Consider the following 18,717-nt stretch of genomic DNA (forward strand, 5'->3'; position numbering starts at 1 on the left):
GGATGTAAAGAGTATAGATGGATGCATGTCTCCAGCTGCAGTTATATACTACTTTATATACAGTCTGTGGTGGATATAAAGAGTATAGATGGATGCATGTCTCCAGCTGCAGTTATATACTACTTCATATACAGTCTGTGGTGGATATAAAGAGTATAGATGGATGGATGTCTCCAGCTGCAGTTATATACTATTTTATATACAGTCTGTGGTGGATATAAAGAGTATAGATGGATGCATGTCTCCAGCTGCAGTTATATACTACTTCATATACAGTCTGTGGTGGATATAAAGTGTATAGATGGATGCATGTCTCCAGCTGCAGTTATATACTACTTTATATACAGTCTGTGGTGGATATAAAGTGTATAGATGGATGGATGTCTCCAGCTGCAGTTATATACTACTTTATATACAGTCTGTTGTGGATATAAAGTGTATAGATGGATTGATGTCTCCAGCTGCAGTTATATACTACTTTATATACAGTCTGTGGTGGATATAAAGAGTATAGATGGATGCATGTCTCCAGCTGCAGTTATATACTACTTTATATACAGTCTGTTGTGGATATAAAGTGTATAGATGGATGGATGTCTCCAGCTGCAGTTATATACTACTTTATATACAGTCTGTGGTGGATATAAAGAGTATAGATGGATGGATGTCTCCAGCTGCAGTTATATACTACTTTATATACAGTCCGTGGTGGATATAAAGAGTATAGATGGATGGATGTCTCCAGCTGCAGTTATATACTACTTTATATACAGTCTGTGGTGGATATAAAGTGTATAGATGGATGGATGTCTCCAGCTGCAGTTATATACTACTTTATATACAGTTTGTCTTGGATATAAAGAGTATAGATGGATGCATGTCTCCAGCTGCAGTTATATACTACTTTATATACAGTCTGTGGTGGATATAAAGAGTATAGATGGATGGATGTCTCCAGCAGCAGTTGTATACTACTTTATATACAGTCTGTGGTGGATATAAAGAGTATAGATGGATGCATGTCTCCAGCTGCAGTTGTATACTAATTTATATACAGTCTGTGGTGGATATAAAGAGTATAGATGGATGGATGTCTCCAGCTGCAGTTATATACTATTTTATATACAGTCTGTGGTGGATATAAAGAGTATAGATGGATGGATGTCTCCAGCTGCAGTTATATACTACTTTATATACAGTCTGTGGTGGATATAAAGTGTATAGATGCATGGTTGTCTCCAGCTGCAGTTATATAATACTTTATATACAGTCTGTGGTGGATATAAAGTGTATAGATGGATGCATGTCTCCAGCTGCAGTTATATACTACTTTATATACAGTCTGTGGTGGATATAAAGAGTATAGATGGATGCATGTCTCCAGCTGCAGTTATATACTACTTTATATACAGTCTGTGGTGGATATAAAGTGTATAGATGGATGGATGTCTCCAGCTGCAGTTATATACTACTTTATATACAGTCTGTGGTGGATATAAAGTGTATAGATGGATGCATGTCTCCAGCTGCAGTTATATACTACTTCATATACAGTCTGTGGTGGATATAAAGAGTATAGATGGATGGATGTCTCCAGCTGCAGTTATATACTACTTTATATACAGTCTGTGGTGGATATAAAGAGTATAGATGGATGCATGTCTCCAGCTGCAGTTGTATACTACTTCATATACTCATCAGTCCGTGTAACAAACACACACAGACATGTGGCGTCTTGGTAGCAGATGGCGCAGTAAATAGATTTAGCTTCAGTCTGATTAACTCTCAGCTGCCAAACTCAGAACCTGGAGGAAGGCGGAGTGACTGTAACTCTAGAGGAGGTGTGTGAGTGAGTGAGTTAGCATCATACACTGTTAGCACAGACAGGCTACACACGCACAGGCGCGTCAGAGAGCTAGCTAGCCAAAGCTAAACATGCTCTCCATAACATCCAGCGTCATTCAGAGAACCAGTGTGGTCCAGTGCGCTGTCAGGCTGCTACACCGCTCAGCTACCGTCAACATGCCCATTCAGGTAAGACCCCAGCCGCTGTTAGCCGTGGATGCGACCTGCTCTCGGTCAAGGACGCGTCGGTGTGTTTTTACTGACACGCAGCTGAAGGTTAGATGGTCAGACTCTGTCCGTGTAGCTCTCTGAGCTAACGGCCCCTCAGAGAGAAAGAGAGAGAGAGAGGGGTCCGCCATGATGGACTGTAACAGGGGATGAATGGAGTCTGTTAGTTAGTTAGTTGAGCGTCTGTGCTGTCAGTTCTGGAGCAACTACTCCTTTACCACCGTGTGTAAATATAAAACAAGCTGTCAAGTGTGTATAGGAGGTGCTGGTGCACGGTTAAAGCTCTGGTTAATGTCCGACACTGACATTGAAACACGTCAAATACCTGCGTGTACAATATAAAACCTGCTGCCTCGTGTGTTTGTTAATGTTCCTTCTGTCTGAGGCTAAACTTCATTCTGCTGGTAACATGTTCACACTTGTCAGACAGCGGGTTTGGTTGGTTTATCTATAATCTTCCACTGCACAATTTAGAGAAAGTTCAATACGTATTTCTCGGTGCTTGTTGAAACATGTTTAAAACACCCACCGTGTGACAAGTGTCATTATTTATCTGTTCTTGTCCCTTTTTTTTAAATGAATTTAATAGAATTATTTATTCGGCCATTTTGACAAGAGGTCTGTACCTTCTATATGTGTTGTTATGTCGCCCTCCAGTGGCCACCGCCGCTCAAGCATCAATACCCTTGAGATTATCCACTCTTCATCCACAAGCCTCTAATCTCTAATACATCCATGCTCTAATCTAAACATGAATCACACATATAACTGGAACGTTTTATAATAATTATAACAAAATGTTATTTGTAATAATCCCTGATTCCCTGTTCTGAATACATTGAGAAAATGGGGAATTTAAACAATGTATGTCTGATCTTTCCTAAATTTTGTGCATGTCTTTCCTTCACATCTTGTCCTTTTGTGTGACTTTACTTAATAAAAATGATAAGCATTTGTTGCTTTTTACTGGGTTTATGCTGGGGCTTTAAAAAAGACTAAAAATGTATTAATTAATAATCTGAATTAGGTCCTAAATATCTTAATGTAGGTCTTTATGGTAACGTTCATTCAATGCTGCTTCCTTCACACTTAATAAATTAGTTTGTAATGTCTGTTTTACATGAACCTTTTTTCTGCTAAACTGAGCTCATCAACGTTGCTGCATATAAGACACAGTCATCTCTAAATAATGTTATCCTGCCGATGGCCACAATATCATTACTATTGTGAAAATGCTGAGTTAGTATCAATAAAGAAGCTATAAGAAGTGGAAAAAATGTTTTGAACACATTTAACCAGTGAAGAAACAAATGCTTTCTTTCTGCTTAAGGGACAAGTAAATATCTGTACAGTTGGCAGTAGTCATTTGATAAAAGTAAGTTTACTTATGTCTCTCTTGTCTTCTCCATCTCCACCAGGTTGGTGAACATCTCCCCGCAGTGGAGGTCCAGGAGGGGGAGCCTGGAAACAAGGTGTCCATGGATAAGCTCTTTAAGGGGAAGAAAGGCGTCCTCTTCGCTGTACCTGGAGCTTTTACCCCTGGTTGTTCCAAGGTGAGTCCACCTGTTAACTTTGATTGACATGTCATGTGCGCAATGACCTTCGCATCAGTTGACCTGAGGTTTTTCTTGTTGCTTTCAGACTCACCTCCCAGGTTTTGTGCAGCAGGCCGAGGACTTGAAGAGCAAAGGTATTCAGGAAGTTGCTTGCATCTCTGTCAATGACGCATTTGTCATGGCTGCATGGGGAAAGGAGCACGGAGCAGATGGCAAGGTACGGACCACAGCTTCTGTGTGTGAGCAATTTCTGTCACAGCTGGCAAGTGGAGTCCAGTAAATCTAACTTCTAATTTAACATCTGACCACATATTGTCACTATTCAGGGGAGGAGAATATTAATGCAAAGTCATTCTAGATGTCAAAGCAACACTATAACTGCATTCAGACATGAACTCTAAACACTTAACTTAATTTCCAGAAATAATCCGGAGAGACTGTATGTGAGAATGCAAATGTCAGAAAGACGCAGGTGATTATCCTGATGATTCACAGAGAGCGAGTGGGCGTGTTGACAACGTTTCCTACACGAAACTGAAAAAAACCCCAGATACAAATATCTTAGGATAAAAAAAAGTAGCCTCAAATGTAGAAGACACAGACAAAGATGTTATCCTGGAAAGACAATGAGATTCGGGAGCTTTTGTTGATAACTCTGGATAAAGTCTAGACCTCCTTGTGCAGACTTTTTCAGGAGTTTATGTCTGAAGGCGGCTTGTGTACCTTTTTAATTGAGCAACATTACCCTCTGCAGCCATATGTGGTGATAAATTCTACCTGGCTCACTGTCTGAGCGATTAGGTGCTTTTCATGATATTCCTCATGTACACTGGCTCCCTGAACCAGAGGAGCTGCTGCTTTAACAAATGCACCAAACTCTGTTTAGAATTCTTGATTTTTAGTTTCCTCACTGAATATTGAAGATGAATGCTGATTTTAAACGACTTTTAATTCTTTTTAACTGATCTACTATTCATCATTACTCTTGAACTTGCTGAGCCTGAGCCAGATTACCTGATCCCCAAAGTTATACATAGTAAGAGCATAGGTTCAGAGTGAGGAGTGGGAATGAAAGTGGCACCATTCTCCCTATTCCAAGTCAGTAAACCATTAAAGTCATGTTGAAGCTGCTATTTGAAGGTTAAAAAGTTGTGTTGCTTTACAGAGTTGCAAATAATTCCTGCTGTCAGAGTTTGTATGTGGAAAATAAAATTGAGGAGGTCCTATTTCTGGTCCATTTAAGTGGGTAGGCCCAGCCATCTGTGAGACATTATCACATGTACTGGGCTTGAACACAACAAAAGCATTTCTTAATTTACTGAAGCTCACAAATAATACCTTTTGTGTGTTGATATGGTAATTTGGGACCTTTAAGATTAATGAAATTCACACTGATGGATCAGATATCATGATTAATATGGAGCTTACTGCTATTTCCTTTTGCAGGTTCGAATGCTGGCTGATCCTACTGGAGCATTTACAAAGGTAAAAAACTAAATGTGTAGTGTATTGAAGTTCTATTTAAAGTACTGAGACTGTGTACTCATCAGCCTTTCTCTGTCATCTTCTTAGGAAGTTGACCTGTTACTTGACAATGATCAGATTGTTCAGGCACTTGGTAACAAGAGATCCAAGAGGTAAGGACTATTTTGCCTATTCATTTTTTTTCGAAAAAGACGGATGGCATGTTTTAAAGATTGCATTGAAGATCATATTCATTAATCTGTGTGTATTTCATCTTTTCTTTCAGATATGCCATGTTGGTGGAAGATGGAGTTGTGAAGAAGATCAATGTGGAGCCTGATGGCACCGGACTCACCTGCAGTCTGTCTTCCAACATTCTGTCTGAGCTGTAGGCTTAGGCAGAGCTCAATAACACAAACTGCAAACCTTGAGTCACTGTAAAAGTTGCACTAGTAAAACCCACTTATCAACTCCCCCAAGTTTACCCCTTTTCCAAAGAATTATGCAAATGCAATGTGGATACTAGTGTCGAGCAACACAGCTAAAAGGAAATTAATGCGCACAATTATTACACAAAAAGCAATGTAATGGAACTTGCATTTACCTCTGTATCTTGTCTAATGTGAGTAAATAAAAATGATCCCTTAAGCAATAATCAAGGTTTTCCTGTGTGGTTATTAGTGAAGTTAGTAGTTTTGGGTCACATCTGACCTCAGTATGATTAATAAAAACTAACCGTATTTGGCAAATAATTATGGACTAATGATTCTGAAAGTTTTTAAATGTATCTTTTTTAGTTTAATTTCATTTAAATTGTCCTTATCTTTTCAAACAAATGTGGAGATGTACTGCTGTTACAGATTATTGTTATGTGTATATACTGCTTTCAGAATCAGAATCAGGTTTTATAGCCAAGCAGGTTTACACATACAAGGAATTTGCTGTGGTGTATTTGTGCAAATTTAAAAAACATAAAAATATATAGAAAATAGGAAACAAAATCAAATATAAAAAGCACCAGACTGGACTGTGCAAAGTCCTATTGGATTTGTATTGTATTATTGTGTGTGTGTGTGTGTGTGTGTATATATAAAATGACGAGATAACGAATGCAGCCTGAGGGTGGCAGTAATGCAACACCGTGGATAACAACTGCCGCAAAATATCAGAGAAGAAGAACACCACGTGACGTAAGGGCGCAGCGCTGAACTGTTTATGGGCACGGAGGCAGTCGCGGTGCATTGTGGTCCCCACCGGTGGCTGTGCAGAAACAGAAACCATCCTGCCGCTCCGCAGCAGAAAAGCACGTCAGTCTGCGTGTACACGACACTAGAAGGTAAGTGCACGCGCGGTGATAACACGCAGCATGGTGAGATCAGTGTACTGTTAATAGCAAACAGCACGAGACGCTGCTTCGCCCGCAATGGCAGAGGGTTAGCTCGCTAGCGTTGAAGCTACATCGGTGTAAAGTTGATCCGAAGGCGCCTGAAATGTGACTGGTTACTTCTTGTCTCCGACGTTAGAGACTGTGCCACGGACAAGAGGCACGTGAGGGCCATTTAATGTCTGGAAACTGAACCACCTTTTAAAAATAACGCACCTAGCTAACAAGCAGCTGCCCCTGATATTAGCAGGTCTCCAGCAAGTGGACGTTAGCTCCCTGTGCTAACGCTGTTAGCACGGAAATGCAATGCGCGCGTAATTCAGCAGTAAGCGGTCATGGCGTTAATGTTAACTATTTAATGTCACCCAGTGTAAACACAGGCAGGTCGATCTAATGTGGTCACTGAGCTATCTGGATACTGGACAGACATTATTATTATTATTATTATTATATATATATTTAATGAACTCATCGTTGAAAAGTTCTGCTGTGTCCACTGGTTTCCTGCTTTCTGTTCCTTTGTCATAGTGGTTACGTTGAACTTTGGATTCTAGTGACACCTGTACTACTAATCTCTTGGCTATCAACTAAGTCTGAGCATATATTGATTTAGCCTAACCCTGAGTACAAATGTATGTTGAATGAAATACTCAAGTATATTGATTAAAATACAAAAACATTCGTGTCAACTCCCCATCTAGATCAGTTGTTTTTCATTATATGTAAAGAATTTGCCAAGAAAGCAAGTAACGTGAGTAAGTTTAAAGTCAACAAGTCAAATTATTCCAACTGAAAATTTCTCCTCACCCAAAATGAAGAGTCAACAGGTTATTCCAGTAGTTCCCTATTGTCCAAGAGGGATAGATCATTTGGGAAATTCAAGATTATCATTGTATTTTAATTTCCATTTTCTGTCTTTTGTTTTACAGCTGATTTCCAGTTGACCTGCAGCACCCCTAAAAGCAGCCATGTCATCGACATCCCAAAAGCATAGAGACTTTGTGGCCGAGCCCATGGGGGAGAAGACCGTGATGGCTCTGGCAGGCATCGGAGAGGTCCTTGGCAAAAGACTGGAGGAGAAAGGTTTTGACAAGGTGACTGTTTTTTTTGAGGCAAAATAAATATTTAAGGCACAGAGCACTGCTTATCTCCTCTGTCATACTGGTATCCTCACATCAATTGGTTAGAATTGCCTGACAATTTAACTGGTGTGTTAATGTTTGTGTGAAGATCTTAAATCTAAGCACAGTTTGTTAAATTGTCATGTTTGTGAGCATTGAGAAGTGCATGACTTTTGTGTAAACAACCTTATTCTTCCTGACACGCGCAAACTTCCTGACCCTTTTGGACACATCTATGCAATATGTATTGTGTAAAAACAATATACACAATGTTTTTTACAGTGCAAAACGTAACAAATATGATCACGAAGCGACACAATTTTTTTCTGACAGTTAACAGTTAGACTTCAGTCTTTTTAATCTGTGGCAGATGTTATTGAATCAAGATACCTGTATTGGTCCCATGCACATGCACACACTACATGCAAATGGGGAAATTTGTCCTCTGCTTTTGACCCATCCGTGTGAACACAGTAGGGCACAACACACACAATGACTTGGACAGTGGGGTAGGGAGAGTCCTTTTTTGGGACTTGAACAGATCCAGGTGTTGTCCATATCCAGGTATGTTTTTGTCAGTCCGTGGCCTCGAACCAGTGACCTTCCAGTCTGATGTCTGTTATTTTCTAGCCACTAGTCCACCGCCTCTCTCCCTTGTAGATGTTACACCCCAGCCCGTTCACTCCGCTCTGCTTCTGCCAATCGGCTTGTTGCTCCCTCACTGCGAGCTAAACACGACTGTTTGCTGTCCTGGCTCCTAAATGGTGGAATGAGCTCCCCATGGACATCCGGACAGCAGAAAGTTTACACATCTTCCGCCGCAAACTAAAAACACACCTCTTCCGACTATACCTTGAATAACATTTTTAAACTAACAATTTAGTAGCACTTAAATGGCACTTACTTATAGCACTTTTTTTTTGAAGAAATTGTACTTTCTTGATTCTTGTTCTGGGTTTGTACCCTCATGGTTGAATGCACTTATTGTAAGTCGCTTTGGATAAAAGCGTCAGCTAAATGAAATGTAATGTAATATTGTTAGTTATTTGTCAAAAACATACTTGAAAACAATTGCTAGCCTTGCATCATTACGACTACAAACAATATATTGTAGGGCTTTTCCTTGTTGCGCCGTCAGAAACACCAGCTCTGTTAGTTTCTGACGGCGCAACACGATTTTACAGTGGAGCAGTTAGCTGAGCAATATTTTTTGGAAGCAACCTTTTGATCATCTTCTTGCCTGCCGTCTAACTGTCAGATAGATCCCTCCTTTCAACCTGAGTTTCATTTGTTTGCTGGTCATTTTGGTTTAGTCATATGATGGTAGGAAAACCTGTTCTCCTACTGTAAACTGCCAGCCCATCCCCACATACCAATCATTCGTTCATGCTGTCATCATTGCAGTTGAGCTTAGACAACATTTGATGTGCAAAGTCCTGTAACTTTTGTATATCTGTTTTAATTATTTTTTCCATTGTCTTTTATGTCCACAGGCATATGTTGTCCTCGGCCAGTTTCTAGTGCTTAAGAAAGATGAGGAGCTTTTCCGGGATTGGCTGAAGGACTCTTGCATGGCAAATTCCAAACAACAAAAGGACTGCTTTTGCTGTCTGAAAGAATGGTGTGACGCCTTCCTATAAACTACTCAATCGCTGTTTTCTACTACTCTAGTTCCAACTGTACATTACCTCTTTCATGGTCTGTATTCAATCCAGATTCACAGTAAATATGAAGGGGAACTACACACTTTAAGTTTATGGAAGTCCGCTTGTTTTTTAATTCTAATGAAAAGTTTTGCCACATTTCTGAAATCCTACAACCCCCTAAAATAACTCACACATGCGCTTCTCATGGTCTTTGTCGTGTAGCTCTGGACTAGAAACCTGCAGACTGGAAATTATTACTGGTATTTATCCCATGTCAAAATGTCTGCTAATGATGACTAATCTTTCTTCTTCACACCTTGGCCTTTTTGCCCCACTTTTTTAAAGCCGTTGGAAAGTTCAAAGCTGTCATTTAAAAAAAGCGTGTTTCACAGTTTGATATGTTATTCCACCAATGTTTGAAGTATTTCGCGAGGAGGTGGATTGTCAGCTTGGAGTGTTTTGCATTGGATGTGAGACGAGAAATAACCCTAAAAATGCAAATGACACTAGACTTTGCACAGATGCAGATATACTTTTAAAATTATAGTACAAACATTTTGCCATTTTAACTGTTGATCCTGCAACTAAAGGAGCAAACTGGCTGGATTCGCTTGTGGGGTCTGCTAAAAGCTTGTTTCACCCTGTAGATTGAAATGTGTATAAATAAAGATGCCAATGGCCAAACTCATAACACTGTCAAACAGGTGTCTAAGTCTTTTACCATTGAAACGTCAGCCTTTATCTTAACGAACATACAAGGTTGTTACTAAATTAGCTAGACAATGCTGCAAATTGTTTGTCTGTAGTCAACAAAGCAGCTGCCTTAAGTGTGGGGTTCAAAGCAAATGAGTTGCGGCCGGTTGGTGTGATTAAATGGTGACTGGGATGTGGAAGTGATCCTAATCAAGACCAATATCTATGGCATGATCAGGGCCCTGTTGGTCTCTTTATGGATACTAATATGCTGTACTCTTACAAAGGAATGTGTTAGAAGCCCCTTCAGAACCTGACCGTGTCTCATATAAATCAAAAACCTAAGAAAATCGAGGCATGACACACCCACTGTATGTATGTATATGTGTGTGTGGTTTACCTGCGAACAACAAAAGCTAAAAATCCCACCCAGGCTATGTATTTTATTACCCAGATCTTCATAGCTGAGCTTGATATTAACTTAATGTATTTCTACACGCAAGATGCCTTAATTTAATGCATGCTAGTTTACACAGTTGAGTAGATGAACTATAAAATCTACAGTAGTGCATGTGTAGGCTGTGTCCCATAACGTTCCACTCATGTAAATGAATGCTTGCGGTCACCAGCTAAATGAAGATGTACCCGTTGTGTATCGGCTGATGTGTTTGCATTTCACTGTGAAAACTCAGTTTTTATATATTCTCTTGAATAAAGTCACAGATGAGAGAAAACAATTGATGATGGGAAGTTTTATTTATTTCAATGCTCGTTCCATTGTTCCGTTTTAAGCTCCAAATTTGATCTTTGCAAGACTTTTTAAAAATACATTTGACCAGAGCAGGTTGCCCCATAAAGTTTCATCATGTCAACAATGCTAGATTGAAGAAGAGCAGTTTCCTCTTGTGTGGATCTGAATGAACAGAACAAAACAATGGCATGTTCTATAGATGGAGAAAGTGAAACCTTTAATTAAAATGTAAATTCCCAGTTCACTCTCTTTAGCCCTCATTTCACATGTATGTGCAGAGACATTATAGTTGTTCACTCTCAGACCTGATCAAATGATGACAAGTACAATATAACTGCTGTATGATTTTTAGAAAATTGTTGATGTGACCGACAAATTAGCTAATTCTGCTTCAATGGCTTAGATTGTATATTAAATGACCACAACCCCTGGAATGTGATATTTTATATATATATATTTATATATATACTTGGGTCAGGCTGCTGTTGAACTATAAAACATTGATATCATGGATCAGATGCTCAGAATTGTTTTAGGTTTTACAGTAGCACCTATTGGCACACACACACACTACCACATTCACACCATAGCAACAGTATAGAAATGAGCACAATGCTAAAATCTTAATAAGACCGTGACATGATTTGATTATAATGATAATAATCCACTTGTAAATAGTTGTCCTTGGTAGATAACAAGTAACTGCCAAAAAGAGGATGGGAGAATACAAAATATATCAACATGGGATGGGATGCAGCTCTAAAGGACATTCTAAATATTGATGAAAGAACATTCAGTATCAGGACTTCTACGTGTAAAATAAGCGTTTCCAATCTGGCAGAAAATGGTCGTGATAACACCAAACGATAACTGTTATTGATGGGACATCTTTTTCTTAATTACCAGATGTACGCACCGTTTATATGGGGGAGAACTGTCAGTCCTGACCAATCAGGGCAACATCTGAGACACATAGCACCACCATTGCCCATAATAGACTGATTGTGGGAATTGAACGCCTCAGACGAATGTTTCAAAAGCTGCAGAATCCATATGAATGAGTGTGTGTGGGGAGCCTCTGTTGTCCTGTGTGGCAGTTTCCTGTGATGTGAATGAGCATGAGATGTCCATGTTTTCAACCAGGTGATGTTTGCATGTAAAACGTCCTTTCTTTACACTTCTGGTCTTGTTTTGAGGTCTAGTAGACAGAGGTAACTCTCTCTCTTTATTGATTCAATGTGTTAAATCTCTGTTATTTTTGTTCTTTCACTCTAATGTTAGTTAAAGAATTCACTTCAAGACATGTTGTAGTTGATAATGTACTGTACATCGGCAGCTTTTATGCAAGGTTACTATAGTACATCGATGTCTTATTTCAAATGGAAGTACGTGTACACACTGTACATACATGTACATACTGTACAGATGTACTTTTTTTTTTAATTCACAACAATCCCTGATTTGTCTCAAAGCAGAGCACAGAAGAACTTCTTCTCCCTGTAGGGGTTCTCTGAGGTGGGCACAGGGGTGATCAGTGGGTCGTCGCAGGCGTGTGCGTCGCAGTACGCCATCAGATCGGCTGCTGCCTTTGACACCTGGAGGGGGGGGGGGGGATCAGGTTGAGAGCAGTTTGGGAACATGATTACAGTAGATGACACAAAAATCCATGTTGATCATTTGATTTCATTCATTTGTCTCTAGTTAGAGACTGAGATGCATTCAGAGACATGGAAGAAATCAAATTCTTATTCAAGAATTATCAGAATTATCAGAGAGATTTTTACCTCCACCAAGCAGGCTATGTTTTCACCACTGTGCGTTGATAGGTTGGTTTGTTTGTGAGCAAGATAACACAACAACTACAGGACAGATTACCACAACTCCTGGTGGAAGGATGTGGTATGAGTCAGTGAAGAACCCATTCAATTTTGTGCAGATGATTTGTCAGAAAATAATTCATGGATCCTGATGAAAAATATCAGACATGTTTAGGAGACTGATATTTATGAGTATATCCGAATAAAAATCAACAACTTGCATTTAAATGTTTCATAAGGGGACTGTTGGGGCTTGGTGGAGGTATGAACTCTACTGAGTGCTATTCTAGTGACAAATTGATTAAATTAATGTATTTCTAACTATATGATGATGACCCAATATATCACTACATACTGTACACTGTGTTGTCCTAACAACACTCCATACAAATCTCCATCACCTCCAGTTAAGAGCCCTCATAAACACACTCATGAGTTTGAAGTCTAAGTCTGAACATTTAAGTGTTTCAGTGACATGGGTTCAAATTTGCTCATGAGGACTTAAAGATAAAGATTCACTGGAAATCAAACTGGATCAAATGTTTCTCTACAAAAGCTGTGAATTTGTGTACGTGGACATATTACTATAAATGCTACACACATCATCATACAGCAGTGAACTCAGCACAACACAAGGACAAAAATAAACATTGAAGCCAAAAACAACAACAATAACATGTCCGAACACATGTAAGCTGCCGGTTTTATTTCACTTATCAGTTTTAAAAGAGCGGTACGTGACTCAGAGCAGACTTGTAATTTATAGAAGGAAGTTCTTTATTCTGAGCCTCTGACTAAAGGAAACTTCATGTGTCGGAACGCAGCTTCAGGTTTTTCTTGCCCTTAATTGTTTCCCTGCAAATCAGAAAAGTAAAATGTAAAATATAATATGAAATATAAAATGTAGCGACGAGAGTTGAGAATTGTCTTTAAAAGCACAGAATTAGAGAAAGGTGCCTGTGCAAGGTGTTTGTGATGCCATTAGGAACATGATAGAAACCAATACTGTTTGGAAACACTCCAGTGGGAAGCACTGACTCACACTGAGAAGGTCACTGGTGCTCGTCTACCTCTGCAATCCAATGTACTGTATATGATGTCTCGCCCAGAGGTGTTTATTTCTTACACCTTCTCGGAAATTCAAAGAAAAGATTGAAATATTTTCTCTAGACTTTTCGTCTAGAATCTAGACTCTAGATAGTGGTAACGCTGTGTTTATTGATTGAATATTTAGGTTTCAAATTCCAGTGTTATTTTTGTTTTTCTCCTCTAATGGTTGCTGGCATTTTGTAGTAACCTCCGCAAAGGTTATGTTTTCATCTGCATTTGTTCTTTTTAGCAGGATGACACAAAAAGTACTCAACCGATTTCCATGCAATTTTGTGGAGGGGTGTGGAAACCCAAAGAGGATTCCATTAAAATGTGGTGTGGCTCCAGAACAGATGCAGGTTTTTTCAAAAACTATCTTTGGCATTGTGAGATGGGATGGTTTTTTTTCATTGATTTCTCATAAAATAATAGAATTTTGATGAAAAAGAAAAAAGAGTGTGTGAAATTGGTGCAGATCCAAATAAAAATCTGAATCTAGTGAATTAAATGTGCTTTCGTAAGGGAGCTGTCGGACCTTGGTGGATGTACTGCACATAGACAGCTTTTGAGGTTACTATAGTGAAATGGAAGTACGTGCGCATACATTAGTATTTCTGTTTTCCTGTTTTTACTTCAGCATCACATGTACAGTATGTTTTCCGGTGTTGCAGTGTCGTGACTTCCATCTGAATCGGAGGCGTTGAACTCGTCTTACCTTTATCCTGCAGAAACTAGCCTCAATCTTCAGTTGCTCCACCAGTTTCCTGGCCTGGCCGACGCTCATGGTGCTGTTCACTGGGGTGTCTCCTTTCATCCTGGCCACAGACACAGCAATAGCAATGGATTTGAACCACACACAAACTCATTCACTAATTTTATTCATCACTTTAATTACACTTCATTTTAGCTGACTATGATTCCTTATAGTCCTATCCCCAAGGGATAATTGATCTACTTCTCTTTGCCGTAGAAACACATTTCTAAAACTAAAAAAGGATAAAAAAATGCATATATCTAAGTTAAAATCAGTTACAAATGTCATTGTATTCAGGCACCTTACACTGATTACCAAATTCGCTTTTTAAAAGATCTTTCTATGGGTGGCTGATAAAATGAACTATATCTGTGAACCTGGAGTTTTAAGACAAACACATGTATGTAGCATTATTATTCAACATGTGATGAAAGCTAACAGCTCAAAAGTCACTGTATTTTATTACTCGTTTACATGTTTACAAGCAAGAAGCCAGTCAGTCGCCAATGACCAAGTATAAATATCAGTCACTATTGTGTCATAGAATTGGCACAGCCACTACATTATGTCATCATATACAGTATGGTCACCACAACTGATTTTTTTTCCCCTCTCAAAAAACAATGTGATCTGGGCCAAATGGTCAGATTCATCCACCGTGGCCCACAGAGTCTGCCTCCACGAGCAAGAATCACCACAGAGATATCAAATGTAGAGAGAAATAAGCGCTGCAGCCGCACAGACATTTATGAAATCCTGAATAAATCTGCATTTAGCTGGAATAAAAATTGCCACAGATGAAAAGAGAATCAAGTGAACAGGTTAAAACAAAAGCAGAGAAGGAGCAGATCTATTCGAACCATTCTGGACCTTTCCCAATTATCCTTTGCCTTCTTCATCCATCCAACCCCTTTTTCTCCTTACCCGTATTATATTCCTCTTCAGGTGCAATCTTCCCCCCTCTTCTCTCTCTCTCCCCTTTTGTTGCCTCTCCCGTGTCAGTCTGTGAGCTTATGTTTGGTGGTATCAGTGTAGCCGGACCCCACCCCTCACAGACAACAGCCTGGATGGTACCCTGCTCTGAACAGTCCAGTGCACTGTGATTCTGCTACAATGAGCACTACGTTTGTGGTGGATGGAGAGGATCCCCCCCCATCTGTGGCGAGTGGTAGCTGCCAGATGGAGGGAGGGGAAGCCTTCGGTGGTGGTTATCTCATGGGGGTGGGTTGTACCATATCTCCTGTTAGGGAAATCAGGGCCAAATGGAATATCTCAGGCTTCAAACTGTGACAAAGAAAGCAGGGTGGTCTATGTGATTTATGGTTTTGGTTTTAGTGCTGAAAGACGATATGAAGTTTGGGCTGTGGTCTCCTGATTCATCATTCCTCTCTGTGGCTGTAGTGATGCCCACCCTCTCCTCTGTTGCTATGGGGACTGCTGCAGTCTGGTTTAGAGGTTTGCATCACAATTTAAACTGAGACTTCTCTGCTGGTAGTTAAATGTGAATATAAATAAATATATAAATGTGCTACAGATCAAAAATAATCGTATTCCTTTTATTATATGAATACTTTGGAATATGTGACTGGCTGTAGTGATCAAACACTCTGTGGTGGAAAGAGCTGCACCGACACGACGGCCACAACAGCAGCTGTTTGTGTGCGTTTACCTGTTCATAAATAAAGATTATGATTATTATTAAACCACACGTATGCTCCGCCATCGTGTGCTGAACGAGTGGAGACAGTCAAACCGTCAACAAGCAACTGGAGTCACGAAAAATGCCCGACGCCATGTTTTGCTAAGCTAGTGAGTCCTCGGCTTAAATGGCGCTGCGCTGCTATTTCTCGTTTCTCTTTTCCGGCGGTGACTCATCTTGTAGTTTTACCCTCTCTGATGGCGAGGAGGCAGCTTCGCTTTCCTGCTAAATTGTCCTTCGTGCTTGCCGTAAAAAGTCTCTGGCTCCCGGGGGAATAAACTTAAATAAATCATCGTAATCATCGTGTTAAATATGCCTGTAAAAATGTTATTGCAACATTTAAAATGAGATTTAAAACACTGATTTCATTTTAACAACAAAAAGAAACTGTTTCTCCCTTTTATTTATTTTATCTCCTCTATGTCTCCTTTATACATCATTGTTTTCACATGATATATGTATGTACTGTTTTATTTTTTCTAATTATATTTATGTATCTTGTCTGTTTATTTAACTGGACTGTCCCCAGTGGGTTATTTTCTGTGTTGAGCACATATTTCTAATGTTTGTATAAATATACGAAGGGTGAAAAACTGAATCTGTTCCCTGTCAAATATTTTCTACACAAGTTAAAGTGACACCGATATTTATTTCTTCAAATTGCATCTTGAAACTTATTTTGATCTTGTGAATTTACATATAAATTGCAGGAAGATGTCAACTCTTCTATAGTTAGCAACATTTTGTATGACTTTGCAATATTGTCTTGATAATACTAATAAGGACGATAATCTGATCTTCCTCTTGCCAAATTCCACATTCATAGATGTTAATTTACAAACTGAAATCCCCATTTGTTTGTGTCCATGAAGGAAATGGAGCAACACATTTCAACAATTCTTCCACATAACAAAAAAGCAGTAAAAACTCATATTTTATTAATAATTTTTTTGATATTTATTTTATTTTGTTTTTATGTTTTGGACTGTTATTTGATTTGATTTTGTTGATATTTTAAAATAAGACTATTGTCACGGCTGATATTAGTCTACATCTTCTGTCTGTTAAGTTTCCTATAGTAAATACTATAATTTACAATAAACATGATCAAATCTTTTGATCTGTCCATTGAACAATGTACTGTAAAGTTTGTTTAGGCTGTTTATTTATTATGGCTCTGAGTGATATGCATCATCCTAATATTTTAAATATCCAAGTAGAGCCCTACATGAAAATGAAGTTTACCAGTGTGTTGTAACCAAAAATTTGCTTTTTTATTTCTGCTATAAAATTGTAGACATGACTAACTTAAGCATTAACTTTTCTGTCAGGAGCTGCAGCTAAACCCTGTGAGGACGACTGGTGGCTGCAGTTGAAGGACTCCATCTGCTGGATGATGCTGGCAGGTTTGGTTGTGTAAAGATAACTCATAACCAGTCTACTCATTATGAACCAGTCAGAAGATCTGGGAACACCCAGCTTCTTTTCAGGTAAATATTCATTAAATCCTCCAAAATTCTAATAATAACTTGGTATACAAAAACATCAGAGACAAATAAATGACAGTTAATGGAAGCTATTAAACCCAAGTGATTCAAATTGAAATTGAAACTAATGAACAAAGAATATACTTTTACACTAACAGATATAAAGCAGGTTTGAACTGGCCTTTATATGATCACATGTGTGTAAACAGCTATAAAAATGTTTCACAACACACTCTTAAAAACGATTTTTCTCCCATTTATGAAACTACTGAAGAAGAATCACTATAGATGATTAGAAATGTGTTAAAAGCTTTGATTTTCTGTTACTACATCAGTGGAGGACCCTTCATTGAGGTGATAGTTGATGACAAATACATTAATAGCCAATGAAAAATGGCTTCCAGTTAATGATAATAATAAAAAACATGCATCACTAAAAGGTCTATGAGATTAGAAGAGGGGTAAATAATGAAACACGTGCAATAAAAACATGCATAAGTGATAAAAAACATATATGGATACGCATGTACATATACACGAACACACATAAATTAAAAAAGATAAAAAACTCTCACAACAGAAGAAAAATCCATCAGTAAAAAAAAGCCCTTCTGTAAAAGTAAATTTTAAGATTTGAAAGAAGCAACAGTCAGCTGATGCAATATTCTGTGGAAGGCTGTATATAGCAGAGGAGCCAGTACAGCAAAGTCTTGATCACTTTTATTATTTAACCTGGACCTTGGCCAGCAGACCTAAGGAGCCTGATAGGTGTGTATCTATCTATACACATTATACACAGGTTTGACTTTGAATAGGGGGCCTGGTATTCAGTTGAAGTTTGTGTCATGTCTTTTTCTGCTGAGCAAAATCCCAACTGGTTTGACACATCTGAGGTGTAAACCCACGTCTTAATCCAGCAGGGACTTGGCAGCATTGAATGTCATTTTAAGAACCAGTTTTAATCCTTGTGGACTGTTTCTTTATTTTTTTTGCCTATGTCCTGGCACAGACGCTGAAAAACAGGGACAGCAGGTACAACCAGTACATGACTGCAAAGGCAGAGTGGGAAACGCTCACCAGATGGTCCCTGGGAGCTCCTCTTTCATCTCTGCAGGTCATACTCTGTTTGTAATTAGTCTGGGTGCAGCCAGCGAGCCATTTATTAATAACCGACATAATGAGT

At 38.9% G+C, this 18,717-nt stretch overlaps 3 protein-coding genes across 3 annotated transcripts; 2 read left to right on the forward strand and 1 right to left on the reverse strand.

Moving 5' to 3' along the window:
* Positions 1-1,702: 1,702 nt before the first annotated feature.
* On the forward strand, positions 1,703-5,748 carry prdx5 (peroxiredoxin 5). The gene is made up of 6 exons (XM_034606109.1): positions 1,703-2,034; positions 3,492-3,626; positions 3,715-3,846; positions 5,076-5,114; positions 5,202-5,266; positions 5,380-5,748. Exons 1-6 carry the CDS (start codon positions 1,936-1,938, stop codon positions 5,483-5,485), a joined length of 576 nt encoding a protein of 191 aa, XP_034462000.1. The 5' UTR covers positions 1,703-1,935; the 3' UTR covers positions 5,486-5,748.
* A 515-nt stretch (positions 5,749-6,263) lies between these two features.
* Positions 6,264-10,675, forward strand: banf1 (BAF nuclear assembly factor 1). Its single transcript, XM_034606122.1, has 3 exons — positions 6,264-6,429; positions 7,407-7,571; positions 9,092-10,675. The coding sequence occupies exons 2-3, from the start codon at positions 7,446-7,448 to the stop codon at positions 9,236-9,238; spliced, it is 273 nt and encodes a 90-aa protein (XP_034462013.1). The 5' UTR covers positions 6,264-6,429; positions 7,407-7,445; the 3' UTR covers positions 9,239-10,675.
* A 367-nt stretch (positions 10,676-11,042) lies between these two features.
* Positions 11,043-15,471, reverse strand: gng3 (guanine nucleotide binding protein (G protein), gamma 3). The gene is made up of 3 exons (XM_034606124.1): positions 15,273-15,471; positions 14,310-14,409; positions 11,043-12,283 (listed from the first exon to the last, which is right to left on the reverse strand). The coding sequence occupies exons 2-3, from the start codon at positions 14,406-14,408 to the stop codon at positions 12,155-12,157; spliced, it is 228 nt and encodes a 75-aa protein (XP_034462015.1). The 5' UTR covers position 14,409; positions 15,273-15,471; the 3' UTR covers positions 11,043-12,154.
* Positions 15,472-18,717: the final 3,246 nt, after the last annotated feature.

Source organism: Hippoglossus hippoglossus, chromosome 14, assembly GCF_009819705.1.
Source record: "Hippoglossus hippoglossus isolate fHipHip1 chromosome 14, fHipHip1.pri, whole genome shotgun sequence".
Taxonomy (NCBI): Eukaryota; Metazoa; Chordata; class Actinopteri; order Pleuronectiformes; family Pleuronectidae; genus Hippoglossus; species Hippoglossus hippoglossus.

Coding starts and splice junctions, on each gene's coding strand:
- banf1 (XM_034606122.1), top strand. CDS start 7,446: ATGTCATCGACATCCCAAAAGCATAGAGACTTTGTGGCCGAGCCCATG. Junction 7,572..9,091: donor AGGAGAAAGGTTTTGACAAG/GTGACTGTTTTT, acceptor TTATGTCCACAG/GCATATGTTGTCCTCGGCCA.
- prdx5 (XM_034606109.1), top strand. CDS start 1,936: ATGCTCTCCATAACATCCAGCGTCATTCAGAGAACCAGTGTGGTCCAG. Junction 3,847..5,075: donor AGCACGGAGCAGATGGCAAG/GTACGGACCACA, acceptor TTCCTTTTGCAG/GTTCGAATGCTGGCTGATCC. Junction 5,115..5,201: donor CTACTGGAGCATTTACAAAG/GTAAAAAACTAA, acceptor TCATCTTCTTAG/GAAGTTGACCTGTTACTTGA.
- gng3 (XM_034606124.1), bottom strand. CDS start 14,408: ATGAAAGGAGACACCCCAGTGAACAGCACCATGAGCGTCGGCCAGGCC. Junction 12,284..14,309: donor CTAGTTTCTGCAGGATAAAG/GTAAGACGAGTT, acceptor CCCCCCCTCCAG/GTGTCAAAGGCAGCAGCCGA.